At 40.4% G+C, this 20562-nt stretch overlaps 1 protein-coding gene across 7 annotated transcripts in view; it reads right to left on the bottom strand.

Moving 5' to 3' along the window:
• Nucleotides 1-20562, bottom strand: part of cacna1ha (calcium channel, voltage-dependent, T type, alpha 1H subunit a) — a 123642-nt gene that overhangs the window by 14323 nt on the left and 88757 nt on the right. For 6 of the 7 annotated variants that reach the window (XR_004108714.2, XM_035996598.1, XM_031320841.2 and 3 more), the window contains exons 13-31: nt 18656-18807; nt 17099-17284; nt 16891-17008; nt 15338-15493; nt 14331-14418; nt 13948-14231; nt 12265-12624; nt 11082-11185; nt 10765-10888; nt 10226-10294; nt 9917-10101; nt 9586-9712; nt 8945-9070; nt 8383-8472; nt 7139-7352; nt 3534-3685; nt 2639-2748; nt 1482-1615; nt 1020-1090 (exon numbers count right to left, since the gene is read on the bottom strand). Coding sequence is in view for 6 of the 7 variants with exons in the window: in XM_035996598.1 (XP_035852491.1) it covers nt 1020-1090; nt 1482-1615; nt 2639-2748; nt 3534-3685; nt 7139-7352; nt 8383-8472; nt 8945-9070; nt 9586-9712; nt 9917-10101; nt 10226-10294; nt 10765-10888; nt 11082-11185; nt 12265-12624; nt 13948-14231; nt 14331-14418; nt 15338-15493; nt 16891-17008; nt 17099-17284; nt 18656-18807 (2850 nt within the window). In the remaining variant the exon portion in view is untranslated. The remainder of the gene's footprint in view (nt 1-1019; nt 1091-1481; nt 1616-2638; nt 2749-3533; nt 3686-7138; nt 7353-8382; nt 8473-8944; nt 9071-9585; nt 9713-9916; nt 10102-10225; nt 10295-10764; nt 10889-11081; nt 11186-12264; nt 12625-13947; nt 14232-14330; nt 14419-15337; nt 15494-16890; nt 17009-17098; nt 17285-18655; nt 18808-20562) is intronic. The other variant, XM_031320836.2, reaches the window with a different exon arrangement.

The raw sequence follows: 20562 nt of genomic DNA, 5'->3' as shown, positions 1-20562 counted from the left end.
AACATACTCTAAAAATCTTAAAATTAACAGACAGACGTGTGTTCTGTGTTTTTGCCAGTAAGAAATCATGGAAAGCTTTTTCTATCAAAACTCTGAGCTAAGTTATTGACAGCAGCCTCCTATTCAGTACACTAAGAAATCTGGTGGTGAACTTGGAGTGCTATAAAAAACAAGTCATCATTGGGCAGACTCTGTGAACTTTACGCACTTCATATGACTATATCTGCATCATAGCTTCACAAAGTTTCCAGCTTGTTGCCTTTTATCCACTAGCTTAACAATCTGTTCTTGTAAACTCTGTGCCCTGATGGTTATATCTGTACACTTGACATTAAGAAAATAGCCAAACAATGGAGTCCGTCACTGCATACGCATCATAATCTGTGGTGCAGCTGCTCTTTGCCTCTAAGAACTGTGCCAAGCAGCAGAAGAGAAAGACCTGAGATACTCCCAGAACATCTGGGGACATCCTTAAAAAAGAGTGTGTTGACAGAAAAAGCACACCGAGTTACATCAGGGAGGAAGTTGGCTGTACAGTCAGACTCCAAAAAATGACAGCACAGCTCAACGATCAAGGTTTAATGCATGCAAAAATGCTGTATGAAGTGACCATCTCTTTGAATCATTCATTTAACTGGTTTCTTTGAACCCCTCATGTAGTCAGCTGCACCATCTACTTTTATTGTGACTTAATTGGAGCCAATAAGACACTGCTGAGTACTTCATTCCGAGTTTGTATCATGGCAAGAAAAGCTATGTGATCCACGTGATGTGTTTGGCATTTATTATCATGCATATTTAATAATAAAACCTAATGGAGTGCACAGTTCAGCTGTAGTGAGGTAGGAGAGGGAATGCACATTTTAGGGTCAGAACAGAAATTTTCTAATGTGGACAGATATGACGTGAGTTAAATATTCATCAGCAAGCATAAATCTTTCAGAGAGCTCTCTATTCCAAACAACACCTTCATATTTACCCCATACTCATAAAAAAAAAAAACATTTAAAAAAAATTACCTGTGGCAGCGCTTGCATGACCGTATCCAGCAGAGATCGCATCCCTGTGGCCATCTTCAGAAGTTTTAGCACTGCAGAGAGACACAGCATACTTAAACAGCTAGTTGTTGCTGCTGGAGCATTTGCTGCAGAATTTAAAATGTCATGGCACGATACTAGTACAGCAGGAAGGCATTCAGATTTGAACTGCATTTATTTGTAGAAGCCAGGAGGCATCTGTGACATATTACTTTTAATGCTGAATTTACAAGAACATACAATAAAAGATTTGTTGATAAAAGGGCTTCACAACATCAATAATGCTTATGATGAGTGTCTGTCTGTAGGGATGACTTACAAACTGACAATCACTTACTGTATGTTTTGTAATTGTATAGGTATTGTATTGTAAATAGGTACAGAGGTTAGACTGGTGCGTGTGTGTGTGTGTGTGTGTGTGTGTGTGTGTGCGCGTGTTTCTACCTCGTGCTATTCTGAGTACTCTCATGATTCTGATGATGGTAGGATTTATGGGCAGTGCTGCGTTCATCTTCAGCTCCTCCAGGGTGATGCCCATGATGGAGAGCGCCACTATAGCTATATCCAGCTGATTCCACCTAAACACACACATATAAGCATCCTTCAACATTTTAGGCTTGTAGAAGAAAGAAAAAGACTAATTACCTGTTGTTACTCCAGTTCAGTACTACAAAAAACATGTGCGGCCTCTGACAGACTTCCCTGCTGGGTAACTCAAAGTTTCCCCTATCATTTGTTATACTACTGGGTAGTATTAGTTGATAATCTAGTATGTGTGTATGTTTTTATTCAGCACAATAAGTGCTACTGTGAGTTAGCTGAAATGTTGGAACAGGAGTAAAAGAAGGGGAAGAAATAATGCTGCTGCTGTTGATGGTGATTAGTTAGTTTAGATGAATGGGTAGCCCCACCTACTAATCTCTATGGTCGGGGGAACACTGAGTTTATGCCTGATAAATCTCCACAGACAGATGAATACACTCACCACCCAATCCCTTCATACTAAGAACAAGGGGCCACCTAAGTATAAAATACCAATGTACTACATGGAGCAGGAGTTATTATTTCACACCACAGGACCAGGACTCCACTGCCCTCTTTGCGGAGCATCTACCTCCGCAGGGTTAACGGACTGTTCACACTTCTACCCTCAGGCCGGAGGTACAGAAGTGTTAAATGCGGGACCACCGGACTAAAGAACTCTTTCTTTCCTACTGCCATCAGACTCCTAAACAGCGGACAGGAGTTTATACTCATGGGCTACCTCATAACTGTACTCTACTGTTTACATTTCTCCAGTTTGCACATTCATGACTAGGCACTATTTACATTTGCACTGTTTATTATTATTATTATTATTATTATTATTATTGTTGCTTTATTTTTCACATGCTGCCAATTAATATTGTAGATTTTACATTGTTTGGCATTCTGTGGATAGCAAAGGAAGAATGTCATTGTACAGGGAAACCTGTTTCCTTACTGTGCATATGACAATAAAACTTGAGACATGTTTTAATTTGGAAATAATGACACATATTTCATACATATTTCATTTTACAGCATTGGGTGTTGTGCATAATCACATCCCACTGTGTTACCTGTCTTTGAAGAACCTTTGTATGCCGAATGCCGCGAGTTTGAGCAGGGCCTCGACGATGAAGATGCAGGTAAATACGTAGTTACAGTACTTCAGAACCTCCTCTAAATACTGAACACAAAAACATACATGTACACAGGCAGGACATTATTTCAAAACATCTCTCACAGACTAGATGCTTATTCATTTTCTGTGGCAATACTTAATAATTCTTTATAATGTATATTTGAACATGTTCTGAAAGCAGTTTTTACTTCTAGTGGAAATAATACAAATAAATGCTTGGAAGTTTTATTGCTGCTTGACGGCACTTAAAATTCAAGTTCCGAGTTAATTTGCAGAACAAAGTAAATTCCAATGAGACTGAAGAGGAACAACAGCTTCTCGGAAGCCCTAAAATGCATCAGTGATGGAAGATTGTGGCATCTCTCCAAAAATACATCAACAACTTTTGTTTAAGAAAATGAACACCCTGGCTTTTTTTTATTAAGAAAAGAATATCAGTCCTGGCGGTGAACCTCAGTTTTATCTGATCAACAAAGTATGGTTATTTTTGGAATCAGAGTCACTTGTCAATATACTTGCACTGGCCGTCTGCACAGAAAATCCAAAACACTGCAGATTTATAGCACATTGTTACTTAGCTAAAGCTAGCCAACACTTCAGTCATCATTAAGAGGACGGCTTGACATGCACAGAAAATTTATTTTAAAGTGGGCAAAGTAAAAATGCCCTCTCGCTGTGTTAAAATGAAGTTAAGGGAATGGCTGCACAGGGACATCTGGGTATTGTGGTTCTAGCCAGAAAACCAATTTCATTTAATTTTAATTCAATTTGTTGGTACCTATCCATCCAGGTAACTATAATATTTGTGTGTCTATGTGCCGAAACATTACCTGCGGCTGATTGTAGTGCTCGATGCTCATGGTGAAGACGTTGATGCAGATGATGAAGGTGATAAACAGGTCCAGGTAGTGGCTGGTACACAGTGTGTGGATGGACAGACGCATGGGAGAATAGTCCGCATAGTAAGGCCTCTGCTTGGCCTCTGGAGCACACAAACACACACATACAAACAAATATATGCAAAGACGACACAAGGACAGACACATATCAAAACACAGACAGACAGAAAGAGTGAAACTGTGAGTAACCATGCTATGAAATTCAAATATTACAATGTGACCAGTGGTGTGCACAGGAAGGTGCAGGGGCCAAGGAAGGGGAACCGCCATTGCTCTTTTTGTTCAGGCTGCAAAAGTTCCCTTTTAATACTTTTTTTTTTAACCAAGATAGCTCTTTCCTTAATAATATTCCATTTTTCTCTCTCACACCACATCAGAGGAGCCCTTGAGCAGCCTGGGTGTCCGACTGACATCTCAAGTACTTCCCTTCTGTGTCCTCACTGTTACCCTTCTCACTGTGGTTTCCATTATCGCCCTCGCCCTCACACAGTCTGTGCACACCACTGCCTGTATGGTATGTTGAAATAAGAGAGGACATGAGAGTCACAGCTAGGCTATATTGTTAATTTCATAATTTGCAAACAGGATTGAAATGGATCAAATGTTAAAACAGTCTGCAGTTCATGAGCTCCAATTGTTCTCGACTCGTTCTTGGATAAATACACGTATTAAAACTTCTCCTCACCTGTTGCAAGGCATTTAAGTGATTCTCCCTTCTACCAGTCTTTAGTAAACAAATCCCTGACCTACCCTGTATTGGACTAAATGAAGTAGCAAACAGGAGTATAGAGTGCTGCAAAAATGAGTCCTAAAACCCAGAAATAAGTTAGCATTTTTGCACTTCCCGTTCATTTGTCTCAAAGTCAATGGGTTTTTTGAATGAGTTTTTGGCTAGATGCCTGAAATAAGGTCCGTGGTTTACAAAAGCTTAAGAGATTTTCATTTTTTGTTCTATGCATAAACTGTTAATCTATGGTTCTACGACATAAAATATGTCAGTAAACAACCAACTCATGGCTTTTACATGTCTTAAAAAAGCAGGCTGCTAACAAGTGGCTAAATGAGACTACAGAGGTTGTCAGGGACATTAAACGTTAGCGAATGTAAGTAGACCAGAATCTAGGCTGCACGGCTGTACGTGTCCTGACTTGTATTGATTCTCACCCTTATCTACACTTTTTCCGTCATCTTTGAAGACGGAGTCAAAACTGGCAATTGACAGGCATGGCCACTTAGAAGATCAGGTCATGCTAAGAGGAAAGACTTTTGTAGAAGAGGTAAGTATATATAAGTTGAAAGCGGACGTGTTGTAGTTCGCTTATAGCCTAACATTAGCTTTTTACTTCTGGCAATTACATTTGAGCTTCAAAACATCATGAAATGTTTGGTCATTTGTGAAGATTATCTCACTGTGCAAAATGTGCATGTTAAATTGTGTTTGCCACGCAGCTTATTTTTTGCAAAAATCCAAAAGCCAATGAAAAAATCCTGTGAACTAGGGCGATGCTAACTTTCGGGTTGGCCTACGAAAATCCTTGCAGCACTCTATCCCTGAAGACATTCAGAGAGCTCCTTTAGAGAGCATTATTGCAAGATGAATTGCCTCTTTAATAATTATATTCTTGTCAGGGCAGAGAGGTCTCGCTATGTATTCTGACCTAAATGAAAAGTCTCCATTAAAACCCAAACTACAGACCATACTTTCTAATGGGTGTGTTGCTCCTTAGAAGGGAGCTGCATTACAGCCTTTGAATAACAAATAGATTTTAAGTGTTACTGTAATCCTAAAGAAAGCTCAGAGGTGGACAAAACAGCAATATGTGACGTTTATTAAGCTTAGCACCCAAAATCATTATAACAGATACAGTATGTAACTATGTTTTGACTGACTCGCATGTCCATTTATGACGATTGATGATTGAATTTGTGGTACGTGCATGTTTATATCACCTTCCCAAGTACACCATACCCTGTCCCTACTGCATGCTTACATGCCTTTGATGTACAGGGTAATGTCTATGGTCGAGAGGGGCTGCGCAGGGTACGTTCAACAACACAATCAGTAAGTACTCTTTGAATAAAGACCAATCTGTTTATTGTGTTAAAATCAGTCTCTCCATATTGTTTCACTGTTTGAGTATTTAACTCTTTTTGAAAGCTTGTTGAAAATGACTGTGATATTGAACATACAATGGAGCCACTCTTCTCCTTAATGACATCACTACAGTCATTTTTAAGCACTCAGGAAAATCTCAATAGTCCAAAACTTCTTTTTTTAAATCTTTTTTTTTCTTCTTTTGATTTGTGAGTACACTGATCACATGGCCAAACACTGGAGTTAGGAGTTTTTCCTCTGGGACAGCTGATTAGATTACATTTGTCTGGACCTTTAGCAGTTTTAGACCAGTGAGACAATACAAGATGAAAAGAGCGGCGCTCTGCTCACACCATATACTGCCTCCTAGTGGAATTCAGTGATTGATGTGTTGTGTATAATTTGTGTTCTTTGATGTTTCAGCCAATAAAAACCATGTGCTTCTACCCAATTTCTTTTTCTCTTTTCTTTAGCTCAACATACTCTATTACCACAATAAAAGAACAAGTCCTCACAACATACAGCTTTGCAGTGTGAGCATTTGAACATTTTTGCAATAGGTGGTGTGTTTCTGATGTTTCTGCCAGCATTTGCTTGCATTTTCTACAAGCTGTAACTAACAATCCTCTGTATCTAACAAACTTAACATCTTCCAACAGCTCTATTGCCCAAGGTGTTTGCAAGTATAGCAGCCAAAACGTCTGCTATGTTTCTGAGTCTGCCAGTCAAAGCAAGTTGACCGGAAATGTCCTGCTTCCTCTACCCGTGTCGAGAGAGACGCCGCAGGGTCGGGGATGTACATGCACCCGGAGGAAGGGGCGTTGACGTATCACTGATCAAAATTTTGCTAGCAAAATTTCCTGAGACACATGGAGGAACCTCGATCAGCTTCACATGCAAAAGGCGCTGCAAAAGTTTTCTTCAACAGTCTATAAAAAATGTCTACTTATTACAGGTATTAATCAGTCTCATTATGCATTAAGAATGGTATTAAAGCAGGTTTTGGTGCTAGAGGATTTCATTTAAGCATTTTAGAAATTAAATAAGAGACTAGTAAATCCTGAAGTATTGCTATTGTAATTTTTTGACACTACAATTGTGGCAGTTTGATTGTTTGAAGAGTGAGCATACAAATGTTTAGATAGATTAATATAAATGTACAGTTGAGATGTCGGTTAGGTTGGCCCGGTATCCAAAGTTTTGCATGCAGTGTTAGGGGAGGGCTGCAGTCATGCAGTTAACATGCATCAGACTGGCATAGCCTACACCTTCTGTCAGTGACCAATCACTGTTTGCGTGTGCTAGCCAGTCTTTCAAACTCTCCCTCTTTTTTTTATATTCAAGTCTGAATAAATTCCCCTGTTTTCTCTCTCTGTCATTCTCGTTCTCTTTTTTTTCAGGCTCTGAAAGCAGGCAGTGCTCAGAAAAATAGACTACCGACCAGCCCCTCCATTCTCCTTACTCCTGCGCTTTTTCTCTATCATTTTGAGCCTCTTCTCTTCCCGTAAGCGGGCCTCCTCCTCTTCCTGGTCCTGCCGGCACTTGTGGAAGTTCTCCACCACGACACCGACAAACATGTTGAGGACGAAGAAGCTGACGATGAGCAGGAAAGAGATGAAGTAGAGCAGCATCCAGGGGTTGTGGTTCCTTATAGGCTGAGAAGAGAAGCGGAGAGCAGAGCAAAGAGGATTGAGCTTTTTTTTTCAATAGTTTGTGTGTATCACTTAGTAGAGACACAGAAAAGCACAGGACTAGTTTTGCTTCTTGTGCTTTTGAGCGGGCAAGCAACAGAAATGCCAAATGCCACAAAGCCAGAGCATATACATACATACAGCAAGTAGAACAATGTAAATTATTTGAAAATCCTTGGGTAAACTTTCCAGTATTCTAGGATAATTTCACTGTCAGTGTAGGAGTTTCAAGATGTATCCTAATGATAATCATCACAAATAAAGGCTTTGGTCCTTTGGTTTCTAGTCACTCGATTTCTTATGTTGTTGCAAGTATGAGTATTAATATGACTCCACTATTTCTGCACATTACACCACAGGCAGTCTAAGATCTGAGGAGAGCCTCATCAAATGATGCTTTGAAGTGCCTGCTATAAACTTACCTGAGCCTGGCTTTTGCTTAGAAATTGTTATAACAACACCACCGCCGTTTAAATTTGCTTAATGTTTCAAATTAATCCCACGATTTTTTAACCTCATACTCAAAGTGTATTTAGGCTGTCTTCAGGGCAGGTATTTGCACATCTTGCTGTCAAAGCTTCCAATGGATATTATAGTGCCACTGTTCTCTAACATGCATTACAGTTCAATTATATCAAGCGGTTACAGTGCAGTTTTATTACTACTGATGATGTTGAATCAGATGGTGATATTCAATTTGATATTTTATATGCAACTGCACAGTGTGCACTTCACCGAAAGTAGGCTTACAATAAAATAAGCAGCATGAATCACAGATATTTTAAAATGGTTCCCTATATTATTTTGTAAAGTGACATATAATGTGTTGTATAATGTCCGAGGAGAGAGGAGTGTCAGTGTGGTTCCTCGATGAGGAGTGAAATGGGTTTCTATACGCACAGGATTAGAAATGGATCTGGTGTTATGTAGCTGAAATCGAGGCATCAACACGTTTGATACCAGTTTTCTTTTCAGTACGTTCCTCCCACTTTACCTGTTGGTCCACTCCCACTGCATCCAGCCCGTCATACATGATGTTGACCCAGCCATCCTTACAGGACAGCACAAACAAAGACATCAGAGCCTGGAAAGGAAACAAAGAGAAATAAGTTAAAACACAGGGATTTTTTTTTCTGGTTCTAATATCATCACACACTTGTTACAGTATGAACACTGTATCTTGTGCAATGTCAACATGTGATTTTTTCCTCCCAATGATAATTAGTGGCTGTCAGCAGAAGATGCATATTCAGTCTTGATGATGATCTGCAAGTGCTAGAATGTAAGACAACCCAACTCTGTCAAATTTAATTTAGAATGTATCAGCGTACTCTGAGAAAAGGAAAACCTAAGCCACTAATGTATTTACCACAGTCGCTATGTGTCCTGTTGCACTGCAGTTTGCAATAATAAATGCTGTATTTTATTAGTAGTTTTTAGCTAATTAATTGGTTTTTGTAGATTACATTGGCCTGAACACTAATCATTTTCTTCTTCCCAACCTCCCTCCCTTTCCCTCCCTCTCCCTTTCTCACCCTTAGTCCATTCATCCATACCTGAACCAGGTTGTCAAAGTTGTACTTCCTTCGTATCCAGCGGTAGTTGGCCTGCAGACAGTCTGACTTGTTGGTGATGTTTTTCGTGTCCGGACCTTCACAGTGGTAGAACTTCCCTTTGAACAGCTAGCGAGTGAAATAGAGAGACAGAGGTCTGCAGGGCTATTTGGCTGCCATTTACACATTATCTCAATTGCACTGGAGTTTACTGCTTTTTAAACATCCAACTATTAATGCCAGCAATAAAAGGACGTTTTGTAGAGTATATTCTTATCAGAAGATTTCCCTGAGTGCTTGGCTAAAAGCTGGCCTGAGGGGGTCATGTTGTCCCTTTTCACACTTAACCTAATTATCATTGTTTCAAAAACTCACACTCTTAAGGGAAAAAATGGCCCATTGGATATTCAAAGACACTTCCAATCCCCCCCTCAAACCACAATCACATTTGCAGCTGCTCAACAAGACTGACATTTACGAAACAAGGGGTAAAAGGTTTTGTCCTCGAGCTTAGAAAAAGCAAATGACAAAGCAGTATCATAAGTGCAGCCTGAGCATTGGACCTCTCCCTAGCTTTGGGAAATTGTGACTTGTTTAAGGCAACCAACAGTTTGTGCGTGTTACTGTGTGTGAATGCATACTACCTGCACGCCCAAGATGCCAAAGACAATGAAGAAGGCGCAGCAGATAAGGACAATGTTCCCGATGGGTCTGAGAGAGGTGATGAGCGTTTCCACAACCAGCTTCAATCCCGGGGCTCGGCTGATCACCCTGGAACACAAGAAGAGAGACATAAAGATGTCCGTTAGTACCAGCACATATAGTCCAGAACCTACAGATATAAATCCAAGTGATAGAAATATGAAATAGGGTGGGATGTTTCCTGTATGCGTGGGGCTTACATACAGACATTTCCACACAAACCAACACCTTCATACGCACACACAAGCACACACACACAAATACACTGGGTACCTCAGCGGGCGTAGTGTTCGTAGGAGACGTAGGACTCTGAGGATGCCCAGGATCCTGTTTCCGCTAGTGTAGGCCAGAGAGACCAGAATGTCGACCAGAGACACAAACACCAAAAAACCATCCAGAACGTTCCAGCTGGACTGGAGGTAAGTCTGCTTCCCAAAGCAGAAACCGAGAGCTACAACCTGGAGGAACCATTATGGAATTATTATCTCTTGAGATTTCAATTAGAAAGTCATTGATGCAGAATTGTCAAAATGTTAAAACATTTATTTAGCACATACCACAAATAACGGAAAGAAAGCTTACCTTAATGGCCATCTCTGCCAGGAAAATCACAGTGAAAACGTAGTTGGACACACTGAGAAACACTCGCTCCTAAAGAAGAGAGCGACATTAATATGAAGACATAATGAGAATAAAGACAAAGTTGAGGTCTCAACATTTTGTTTTCACAACAGCTGTTTTTTATTTAGCCTGTTTCTTTAAGAGAGTAATGTATTGTGGGTAGTTTTTAGCCTTGATGTTGCGTATGTCTACTGTTTGTCTCCTGTAGTTAATCAGCACCAAAAGCCTCCAGTCAGGTTAATGCACAGGAAGTTTCTATTGGATCATGTTGCACATTTCAGCACGTTGTACAGTAACCAGCGGAAATCAGTGAAGAGTTTCTATACATATCTCTGCAAAATAGACAGAACATATGTTTGCTGTATCATATTTACCTGTACATAACTCTCACAGACAGTGTAAAAAGTTGCATGACTGAAAAGCACTTAGACACTACAGGAAATGTGTGTGTGTGTGTGTGTGTGTGTGTGTGTGTGTGTGTGCGTGCGTGCGTGTCCTACCTTGCTATGAAGCTGTATCTCAGGTCTTTCCAGAGCAATGGTGATGCAGTTGAGGAAGATGAAAACCAGAACTACATGGTCGAACAATTTGTGAGAGATCACACTTTGGCACCACCCACGTAATCTAAACACACAGACACATGCACAGATTCATCTACACAACGTCTATGGTCGGTTAAAGCTATTGACCAAACAATTAGCAGTGATAAAGCAGTAAAAGATAAACTAGAAGCATACAGATTGATGGTTTTTGTGTGTGTGTGTGTGTGTGTGTGTGTGTGTGTGTGTGTGTGTGTGAGTGTGTGAGAGAGACTCACATGCTCTCTGGAGAGAACAAATACAGCGTCCAGTCTTCATGCTCTATGCACCAGCGCGGCTTCATGTTATTGAGCTCTTTTTTGATCCAATGCCAGAAAGAACTCTGCAGAGGTAAGAGGTCAGACGTCAACATTATCACCAATAGCAACAATTAACACTTTCTTTGCAATTCATCATTACATGACATTATCAATTGTGGAATTATTACTTCTATTACACCATCAATACCAAAGCTACAATCATTATCATCATATTCATGCTGACCAGTCATGGCCAAACACAGTACTGTAATTCTGATTCTGAAAATGTACAATACTGTAACTTTTTTTTTTTTTTGTTTTCAGGCAATTGTACTTAACGCCCATATATATCAATAATATAGATATCCTTGGAGCTGAAATCCATAATCCTTGACATAGACACATGGAGAGCTCCACATGCATACACACGTCTCAGCTGGCACGTCACGTGCACACACTGACACACATGCAAACACACATGCATACACTGGTGGAGGATCTGTTTTTGGCATCCCATTTTCAGTGTGCCCAGGGAGAGGCCTTTTGTTTTGGTGGATTTCATGGCTTTATAAACTCAATTTGGAGCCAACAAAACCATCAACAATGTCGCAACAGAGGTCATCCAAAACCATTGGGGAGTACACCCTTCTCACACACACACACACACACACACACACACACACACACACACACACACACACACACACACACACACACAAACACAGTGATTTTATACCCACTGAGAAAACAATTACTGGCCAAGCAAATCTATTACAGCATGACAATTAGCATTCCTCCAGGGCTTGCAGTGTTAACACAAAAACACACATTATAGTATATCAAAGTAAGAGAGAGACAAAGGGCAAAGAAGACAATGAAGAACTGAGTGGGGAAAGACAGAAATAAAATATGTAAACAGAATCGGAGAGGGCAGATTAAGAGATTAAGAATTTACATAAGAGAGCAAAACCACAGAGATGCGACTGCTGAGCAAACTGGTCACAAGGCCTATAACAATTTCAAAATTATTGCTCAGGCCTGTGTATGTAATTGTAAAACAATCCACCAGGACAGTATCGTGCTGCTGACCTTTAAAATCTGCTCAAAGACCTCGCTGTAGATCTAAATGTTATTTTGAAAGCCATGATTCATGATAACTTACGTCATCGTCCATGTCATCTTCAGGCGAGGAGTCATCCTTGGGTTCGGAGTTCACATTGGGGTCATAGGTCACGGTCCTCCCGTTACAGTCACTGTACTCCGCTATTATAGAAGGGCAAAGAGTGGACGCCGGCAGCAGCTCCAAGGATTCTGGCCGTAGTCTGTTGTTTCCCCCGGCCTCCCCCTTGTCCTGCCCACCATCTTCCTCCTCTCCTCCCTCCCCAGACAACAGGCTCTCCCTCTCTCCGCTGGTGTCTCGCCTTTTGAGGCTCGGCGCTCTTCCCAGGCTGTTCCAGCTGGAGCGACGGCTTCCCCATGAGCGAGGAGGAAGAGGGGAGCGCCGGCCGGGACTTGAGAGGCTCTGGAGAGACAGGAAATAGGGGTAAGCATAGTGTGTGGCTATGAAAGTGTGTCTGTCTGAGCAAGAGTTACAGTAGTTTCAAAAGTGCTACCTGGCCATTAGGGGGAAATGACCGGCTTGCAGGCCACAACAAAAAAGGAGATACACGCCAAACTTAGCAATAACAAACTGAAATGTAGTAAAGAAAGTTATGTAAAGATATTTCAAGTGCAGCTTCAATTTGAATTTGTGTGAGGATTCTCAGTCTCTTCTGCAGTCAAATGTGTTGTCAGTCTCTTAGAATCCAAGACAAAGAGTTTCTCTCTTGAGTTTTTTTTCCACAGGGGTTCCACACCATCCAGTGAGAAATTAAAAGTAGACAAGGTATAGGCAAGAATTTCTGTGATGGATTGCAGCATTTCTCTTAATTTTGTCTCTTACCGTTTAGTTTGATCAAATTTTATGCCCATGTGCTAAGCGTTATTGAATATGTTTATTAGGACTTGTCTATCCCCATGAGCTGACAACGAGTGATTATTGGCTCCCTATATTTCCAGATTTAATTTAAGGGTCCATGATATCCTTGCGGAATAAATAACTGTCTACCTGTGTTACAGTGCCCTGCTATGGGCAGTTATACAGACCGGAGGTATGAAAAATGCAGTTTGGTGAACCTGCAACCTTTGGAGCCATTGGCGGCATATGTGGTACCTACACAGTCCGCCTTCTCTGTGCAGCGATGTCAAGATTTAAAATAATGTCAGATAATATAATATCAATGAATAATATAATATAAATGGAATACATTCCTCGTATAAAAAGAGGACTATGTGACATGTGCTCCTTCTCAGTCCTCTGTGGCGAATTTAGGTAATTAAGACGTCCCCCATGGTAGTGGATGTGATTGAATCCTGGGTTACTCGTAGATTGAAACATTTAGAGCTTGTGTTTAACTCCAGTGTTACCTCATGGGACTTGAGTCATTGGTACTTAAGGCCCTTTATGGTCATCCATGCAGGACCATTGGGTCTGATTGAAATAACTTTGTCTCATATGTCTGTCTGCTCCTTGCCTTGGCTTCTGCCAAGTAAGTGGGTTATATCCAGGCTTTGTATTTGCATCGTTCTTGTTGCCATTTCTTTGAACCTTTTTTCAGTCAGACTATGCAGGAGCGTGGTATCTAATATGTAATGTGCCTTGATCCTCTCCTCTAGGGAATAAAAGTTAATTTTGGGATGTTGCACTTATCATACTGTAAATATTATAACATTCCCCTAACATATGCATTGTTTATGGCACCTCCATTTATAAATGACTGAATGCTGAGTGTTTGATATAACTCACCAGAGAATGCTGGTCATAGGCTAAAGGGTCCATGGAGGTGGAGCTCCCACGGCGAGACTCTGCATGACCACTTCCTGCCTCGGAAAACCCCAGTCCAACCTCGACATACTGAGGCACCTCCTCTCTGAACATGAGCTCCTCTCCAAGGACCGACTCAGGTCCCAGAGAGCTTTTAGGAGTGGGCATGGGTGTGGCTGCTGTACGCATGATTATAGGAGGAGCCATCGAGCCGCGAGGGTCAACATGACCGTTGGCTGTCATCATCAGAGAGTACATTTTTAGCTCTGTGGAGAAATAAAGTCATTATAATCACCATAATTTATTCATACAGTTAGTAATCAGTCAGTCAGCCTTTTCCGTCATTCTCCGTCATTTAAACCTACCAGTGTCTCTGAGCTGTTCTACCTTCTCGTCCTCCTCAAAGTTGTCAGATTTCTTCTCATCATCTGACTCCGACCGATTAGCATCACCCTACAACACACACACACACACACACACACACACACACACACACATCCATGCAATGAGCACATAGCAGAATGTTTACTGTGCCCCTGGGGCGCAACATGATGTGTTGGATGAGGTTAGAATAAATTATCTGAAATGATCAGCGAGTGTGTTAGGGTTAGGGTTAACCCACAGTGTGGTAATTGAGAGTCCGGACCTGCGGCCCTCAGTTAGCTCCATCGGGAGTTAATTAAGAGCAAGAGAAGGCCCTCATACAGCATTCACACAGTTGTGGATGAGAGATGCTTGTTAAGAATCAGACATTCATCTTTACTCTGTTCCCCTGACATTAGCGCCATAATTGTAAGAAGTCTTCTGTATATTCTTTGCATTCAGAACTTAAAATTTGCACATTGGAAAATAAGTATTTCATTAAATTAACCCTTGTGTTGTCTTCCCGTCAACCATGAACGTGTTTTCCTTGGTGCTTTTCGGAGGTTTTTTTAATCATGGTCAATTGACCTAATTTAAATGACTTTTTACCAAATTTTTGTTTGATAAAAGCAGATATTATTAATTATTTTGACTAATAGTTAAGACCAGATAATGTTGAGTGAATCATTTTAAATCATTTTAATAATAATTTTATACTCTTTATTTCACAGACTGGTTTAAACCATTTAAATTGTTTTTTTCAAATGCTATAAAATTGAACAACCACTAAAAACAACCAAAATTCAATGGAAGTAATGATTAATTTTACCTGCGGAGATCGTTGTATGAAACCCATACAACATGCATCCATGCATCCAAGTTATTTTGGGGGCAATTTGGTTGTAAGAAACCCATATTACTGATATAAAAAACTTTAAAAACGGGTCAAATTTGACAAGGACAACACAAGAGTTAAATGACACAGAATTAAATATTGTAATATTCTCACCTCAGCCTGGAAGCCCTCAACCAAGATGGCCACAAGTAAATTGAAGAGCACATAGTTGCCGAATGTCATGAGAGCAACAAAGTAGAGAGCCGCCCATGGAGAGGTGGAGGCCATGCCGTTATATAACACCACATTCCAGTCCTCCTGGGTAAGAATCTATAGAATGAATGAAGTCAGATTTAGAGATTTTCAAATACAGATATGAGAAAAATAGTAACCACAAACAAAAGACATGGAAAAGAAAGAGATAGAAAGGGACACATATAGAGAAATATTAGCCTATACAGCCCTCGTGGGTTTTATATACTTTATAAAATTCAGTACTGAGCTACTTTTATTACCATCATGCCACAATGCTTCAACGTCATGCACATGGGATTGCCATAGAGTGTACGTGGGCGTGTTTGCTCGCGCCCGTGTTTAAATCAATGTGAGTGATGAAAGCATTTAAAACTAGGGCGCTGTTCATGATGCAGCATGAAAGCTCGCTCCGTCTCTGCCCACTCCTTAAACGCTGTGGCAGGAAGGCAATTCACTGTGCAAATGTGTGCATGTACATATGCACGTGTGCCTGTGCGTGTGTGTGTGTGTGTGTGTGTGTGTGTGTGTGTGTGTGTACTATAGTAAGTATATAGGGAACGCCTTCATATGACAGCCAGTTGGATAAAATGCTTTTTCAGCATTGTACTCTCTCTCGCACACACACACACACACACACACACACAGACCAAAGTAAGACAGTCCACTGCATTTTGTGTTCCACCTTTCCGCTGACGCATACAGTATAGAAAAGAGGACAACATCTATCTGGAGCAATTGAACAATATCTTCACACAGGGAGAGCAAGAAATAGAAATGATAGTGAAAGAGGGTGTGCATAAGCAGAATTTTTTTTCATTTCACAGCATTTGACTAATGAGCAGAGCTTGGCAATTGAATTTGGCAGGCACACACGCACACACACACACACACACACACACACACACACACACACACACACACACAAAAACACTCTAGGCTTAGTTTGACATTTTGATTTGGGATGGCCAAGGAGTACACATGACCTGTGTTGGGATAAAAATATACACACACAAACACACTGCCCAGTTTGTCTCTTACAACTACACTGTACGAAGGATGTGGTGCTACAGCTGACATTTTTATCTGCTGTCATACATTTCCACTTACATCAGTGGGTTCACTCTGAGCCAGTAAGGAGCACGTTGGAGCTCTCTTTTTGAAGGGAAGCCAGTTACATATCTGTCTAGTTGCAGAGACATTTTACAGACGATGCCTACATGAATGGCAGCCTAATTCAGCTGTAACGCCCCATTTTATGTGTAATAGTAATAATTATGAATACACAAAGCTGTTGAACTGCAGACCAGAAGTGAATCAAGCAATTTTTAATAATAATACATGCAAATAGCTGAGTAAATATTACACTTAGTTTCAGTGCAGTTTTGGCAAATCAAATATGACTTAGAAAAAATCTGTGGATTAGAGCCAGCAAATACTAAAGAACAGAAGCAAAGTGTAAATTGAAAACTAACCTGGAATACAGTGACAATAGCCCAGAGTAGAGAGTCAAAGTTTTTTCGGTCGGGGATGGTGTCTCCGTTCTCCGTCTCAAGACTGAATTTACAGCCAAACAGATGCATACCCAGAATACTGTAGAAGATAAGAAAATGCGGTGATCATTTTGTGTGTATAACAGATCCGGAAGATGGGTTTGTGCGCATGCGTTGCATGTGTGCATACCTAAAAGTGAAGATGAAAAGCATCAGCAGCATGCAGAACGTGGCAACGTTGTCCATGGTCTTCATTAGCACTACCAGTTGTCTCCTCAGGGCAGGAAGGAAGCGAACCAACTTCAGAACCCGCAGCAGACGAAATGTTCGCAGGACTGACAACCCACCGTCTGCTTGACCAATTATCTCCCACACACTGAGAACCACAAACCAAATTTGTATTAAAACACAATTGGAAAACTTTAACGTTGGAGATCCTATTTGGTCACTGCTGTCTAAATTAACCATGTATGTAAGCATAAATCTAGGAAATGTTACAATATGCTAATTATAAAAGGTAATTCCCTTTCATTACCAGAAGCAACCCAACCCAACGGACTACATGGAACGTAAATATAATAAAAACAAGGTTACTGTATTCCGTTGAAGTAACAGAAAGACGTAATCACATTACCAATACATTTAGTAAAACTGGGTATTTTTAGCAGAATTTTTAAAAATAAATTTAAAAATGAAGAACAACATACTACTGTAGTCGAGGGTTATGAGTTGTGCCTATACTTATGAAGGTGATAAAATAATAATACAGAGGCTCCACAGTCTGAACCACAACAAACTCTTTATTGACTCCCACAATTTCATCAGCAGCATATTACAGCTTCAGCCCTTCCGTTCTTACCTTTCACAATAAAAGGCCTTCGCTAAAAGGCAACTCAACAGAGTAGCTTCACTGCCATGCACATGCGCACACATCACAACACGTCACAAGTCTCACACAACACCACCCCGGTCTTGAGTCATTGTAGGTCTAAAGGCCACTGTCTGAATTTGAAAAAATCGTGATTCATATTTTTCCCCGAATCGCGCAGGCCTAATGCAAAGTATTTTTTTCTTTAAAAATACACTGATAAGAGGACACATTTTTGATGCTAAGAATCATGGTTTCCCCATTTACTTTTCTAAGGTAACATTGTTGTGCTGTCTTACAGAATACACAGGTGTGGATTTAGTTTAAATAAGAGTCATCTTATTGATCTTTCTTTTCTCTTGTCTATATTTGCATATTTGGTATTGCGGTAATCCAAAAGTAACGGAAAGTAAACAAGTTACTTTAATATTGTGATACTTGGATTAGGCTACTGACTAAATTTTTTAACAGGTAATTAGTAATGGTCTCAGAATACATTAAAGTAACCCTTCCAACCCTGCTAACAACATATATCAAAAGGTCCCCTGATCCAATATGAGCTCTATCAAACTAAATGTTGTAAAACCTTGACTCCCGACAGGATCAAGAATCCGCTGTAGCAGTAAACAAAGCTGCTCCTGTGTGATCCATCATGAGTGTGTCAATCTTAGCTATTGTAAAGATGGATGCTGCAGCAGTAAACCTGACACTCGAAACCCAATGACTGACAAGCTGGAGAATGGGGGGTGGCTCTAAATCTGAGTTGTCTAGTTTGTGAAATCTACACTGATTGGTTTTAGTGCCTTTGCATTTTGTTTTCGCATTGAATTTTGATGATGGCATATATTATATATTATTCTGATTAATATAAATGATTACCTGATGATCACAATGATGCTGTCGAATATGTTGTATGGGTTCCTGATGTATCCTAACAAGCCAAAAGCCAGCAGCATGAAGCCCATCTCCAGGACGAACATGCTGGTGAAAACGATGTTACTGATCTCTAACACATCAGTCAATTCCTCCGGCTGCAGGGAGAGAAGAGGGAGACAAAGCAAGAGAAAAGAAAAGTGGGATGGGGACAAGAGAGATGGGGAAAGAAAGAAAGCAAGAAAGAAAAAAGAAAAAAGAAAAAAAAAGTAAGAAAGAGAAAGCAAGCAAGAAAGAGTTAGGTAATATCTTCACTCTACGATCCCTGGGCTGTAAAACCCGTTTGGTCTTAGTGCCCTGAGCTGAGACATTATAAATCAAGTTCAGTGCTGCAGTCAAACCCAATCAATCCAATGGGACCAACAGCACCAATCCATCACTGCCGTACTCCACTTACCTCACAGTACAGTCAGTGATCCAGCAAGTCAAGATATAACTGAGGCCCCCTCATAAACCATGTAGTCACATCTTTTATGGAAAACAGCAATGTTGTGCTCCGGTAAACGCATCATGGGGCCACATGCTCAACTTTTGTTATGGAAACGTTTTACCCGTGCTGCATCAGTGTGTCTAAATGAGCCTGTTTGGATTAAAAGTTGTAACTTGGGCTGTATTTCTTTCACATTTAAACATCCTTCCTTCCTATACTGAGTATTTCTATTTTAGACATCTCACCGTGGCACACCTAAGTTCCTATAGTGTTTCTCACCTGGCCAAATAAATCAAAGCCTTAAAGGTCCAGTGTGTAAAGTGTTTAGTTGTTCATTATCAAAATCGGTGTTGCCCGTTCACAAACTTGTCCTTTTTCTTGAATATTTACCACCACCATCAATTCCAAGTATTCCTTTTGGCTTGAAATTTTACATTTGCATTCGCATGAACTGGGGTAGACGCTCCATATTCATGCGCCATCTTGAAATACGTTAGCCGGTAAGGGACATACAGGACATACTGCTCTGCCGTCACATGATAAACTCACAGGTGCTGCTAATGCTGCTAATGGGTATCGTAGCTTCCCGGCCCCGGCAAGTTTGAAGAACACGGAGGACCACACGTATTCAAAATCCAAATTTCAGGAACAGGAGTCTTCTTCTTTGCCCAGAAAATGAAAAAAATATATTGAAAAAAGCAAGCTTTGAAGCGTGAAGGCTACCGTAGCTGTAATACGTACTTTGAACTGCTTGGTGCGAGAGTGTTGATTGCGATATATGATCTCAACGCTAGATGGGAGAAATTCCCACACATTGGACCTTTAAATAGTAACAAATTAAGTTTGGTTTAACAGAAATCCACAACTAAAGTTACAATAAGTTACCATTGTGATGAACTTGTGTGATAAACACTTTAACATTCCTGAGCTTGTTTTAGGATTTAATGCTGACAAGCTTTGTGCAGTCCTGACATTCACAAACAATTACTAATTATAATCCCCAGACAATTAAATCACTCTAAACCATACATTCTTATGCTCTATAGTGTGCCTCACAGTTTCTGAAGCCCTTAGTTTGTGATCCATATATTTTAATTTCATGTCACGCAGTCTCATTAAAACTAATTGTGATTCTTTTTATGCGGGGAACAACAAGCCCATTTTGAGTCCCGGCCCAGGGTGTATAAAATCAGGCAGACCATATTCTTGAATAATAAACACAGTTACAAGATTAATATATAAAATCCCAGAAGTCCTGCTAATACGGCAGATAGGGGTTAAGCTTCAGCCTGGGTTATTCTGCACTATCAGTGCCCTGCAGAGACATCCAGTGTTGGCTTTGTGTTTATTGTTGTTGGAAATTATAAAACACATTATTCATACGCATACATTTAATAAAGCTGGAATCAAGGAGCTAAATGAC

The sequence above is a fragment of the Sander lucioperca genome, chromosome 21, assembly GCF_008315115.2.
Source record: "Sander lucioperca isolate FBNREF2018 chromosome 21, SLUC_FBN_1.2, whole genome shotgun sequence".
Classification (NCBI taxonomy): Eukaryota; Metazoa; Chordata; class Actinopteri; order Perciformes; family Percidae; genus Sander; species Sander lucioperca.
This window is presented reverse-complemented; position numbering and strand designations above follow the sequence as displayed.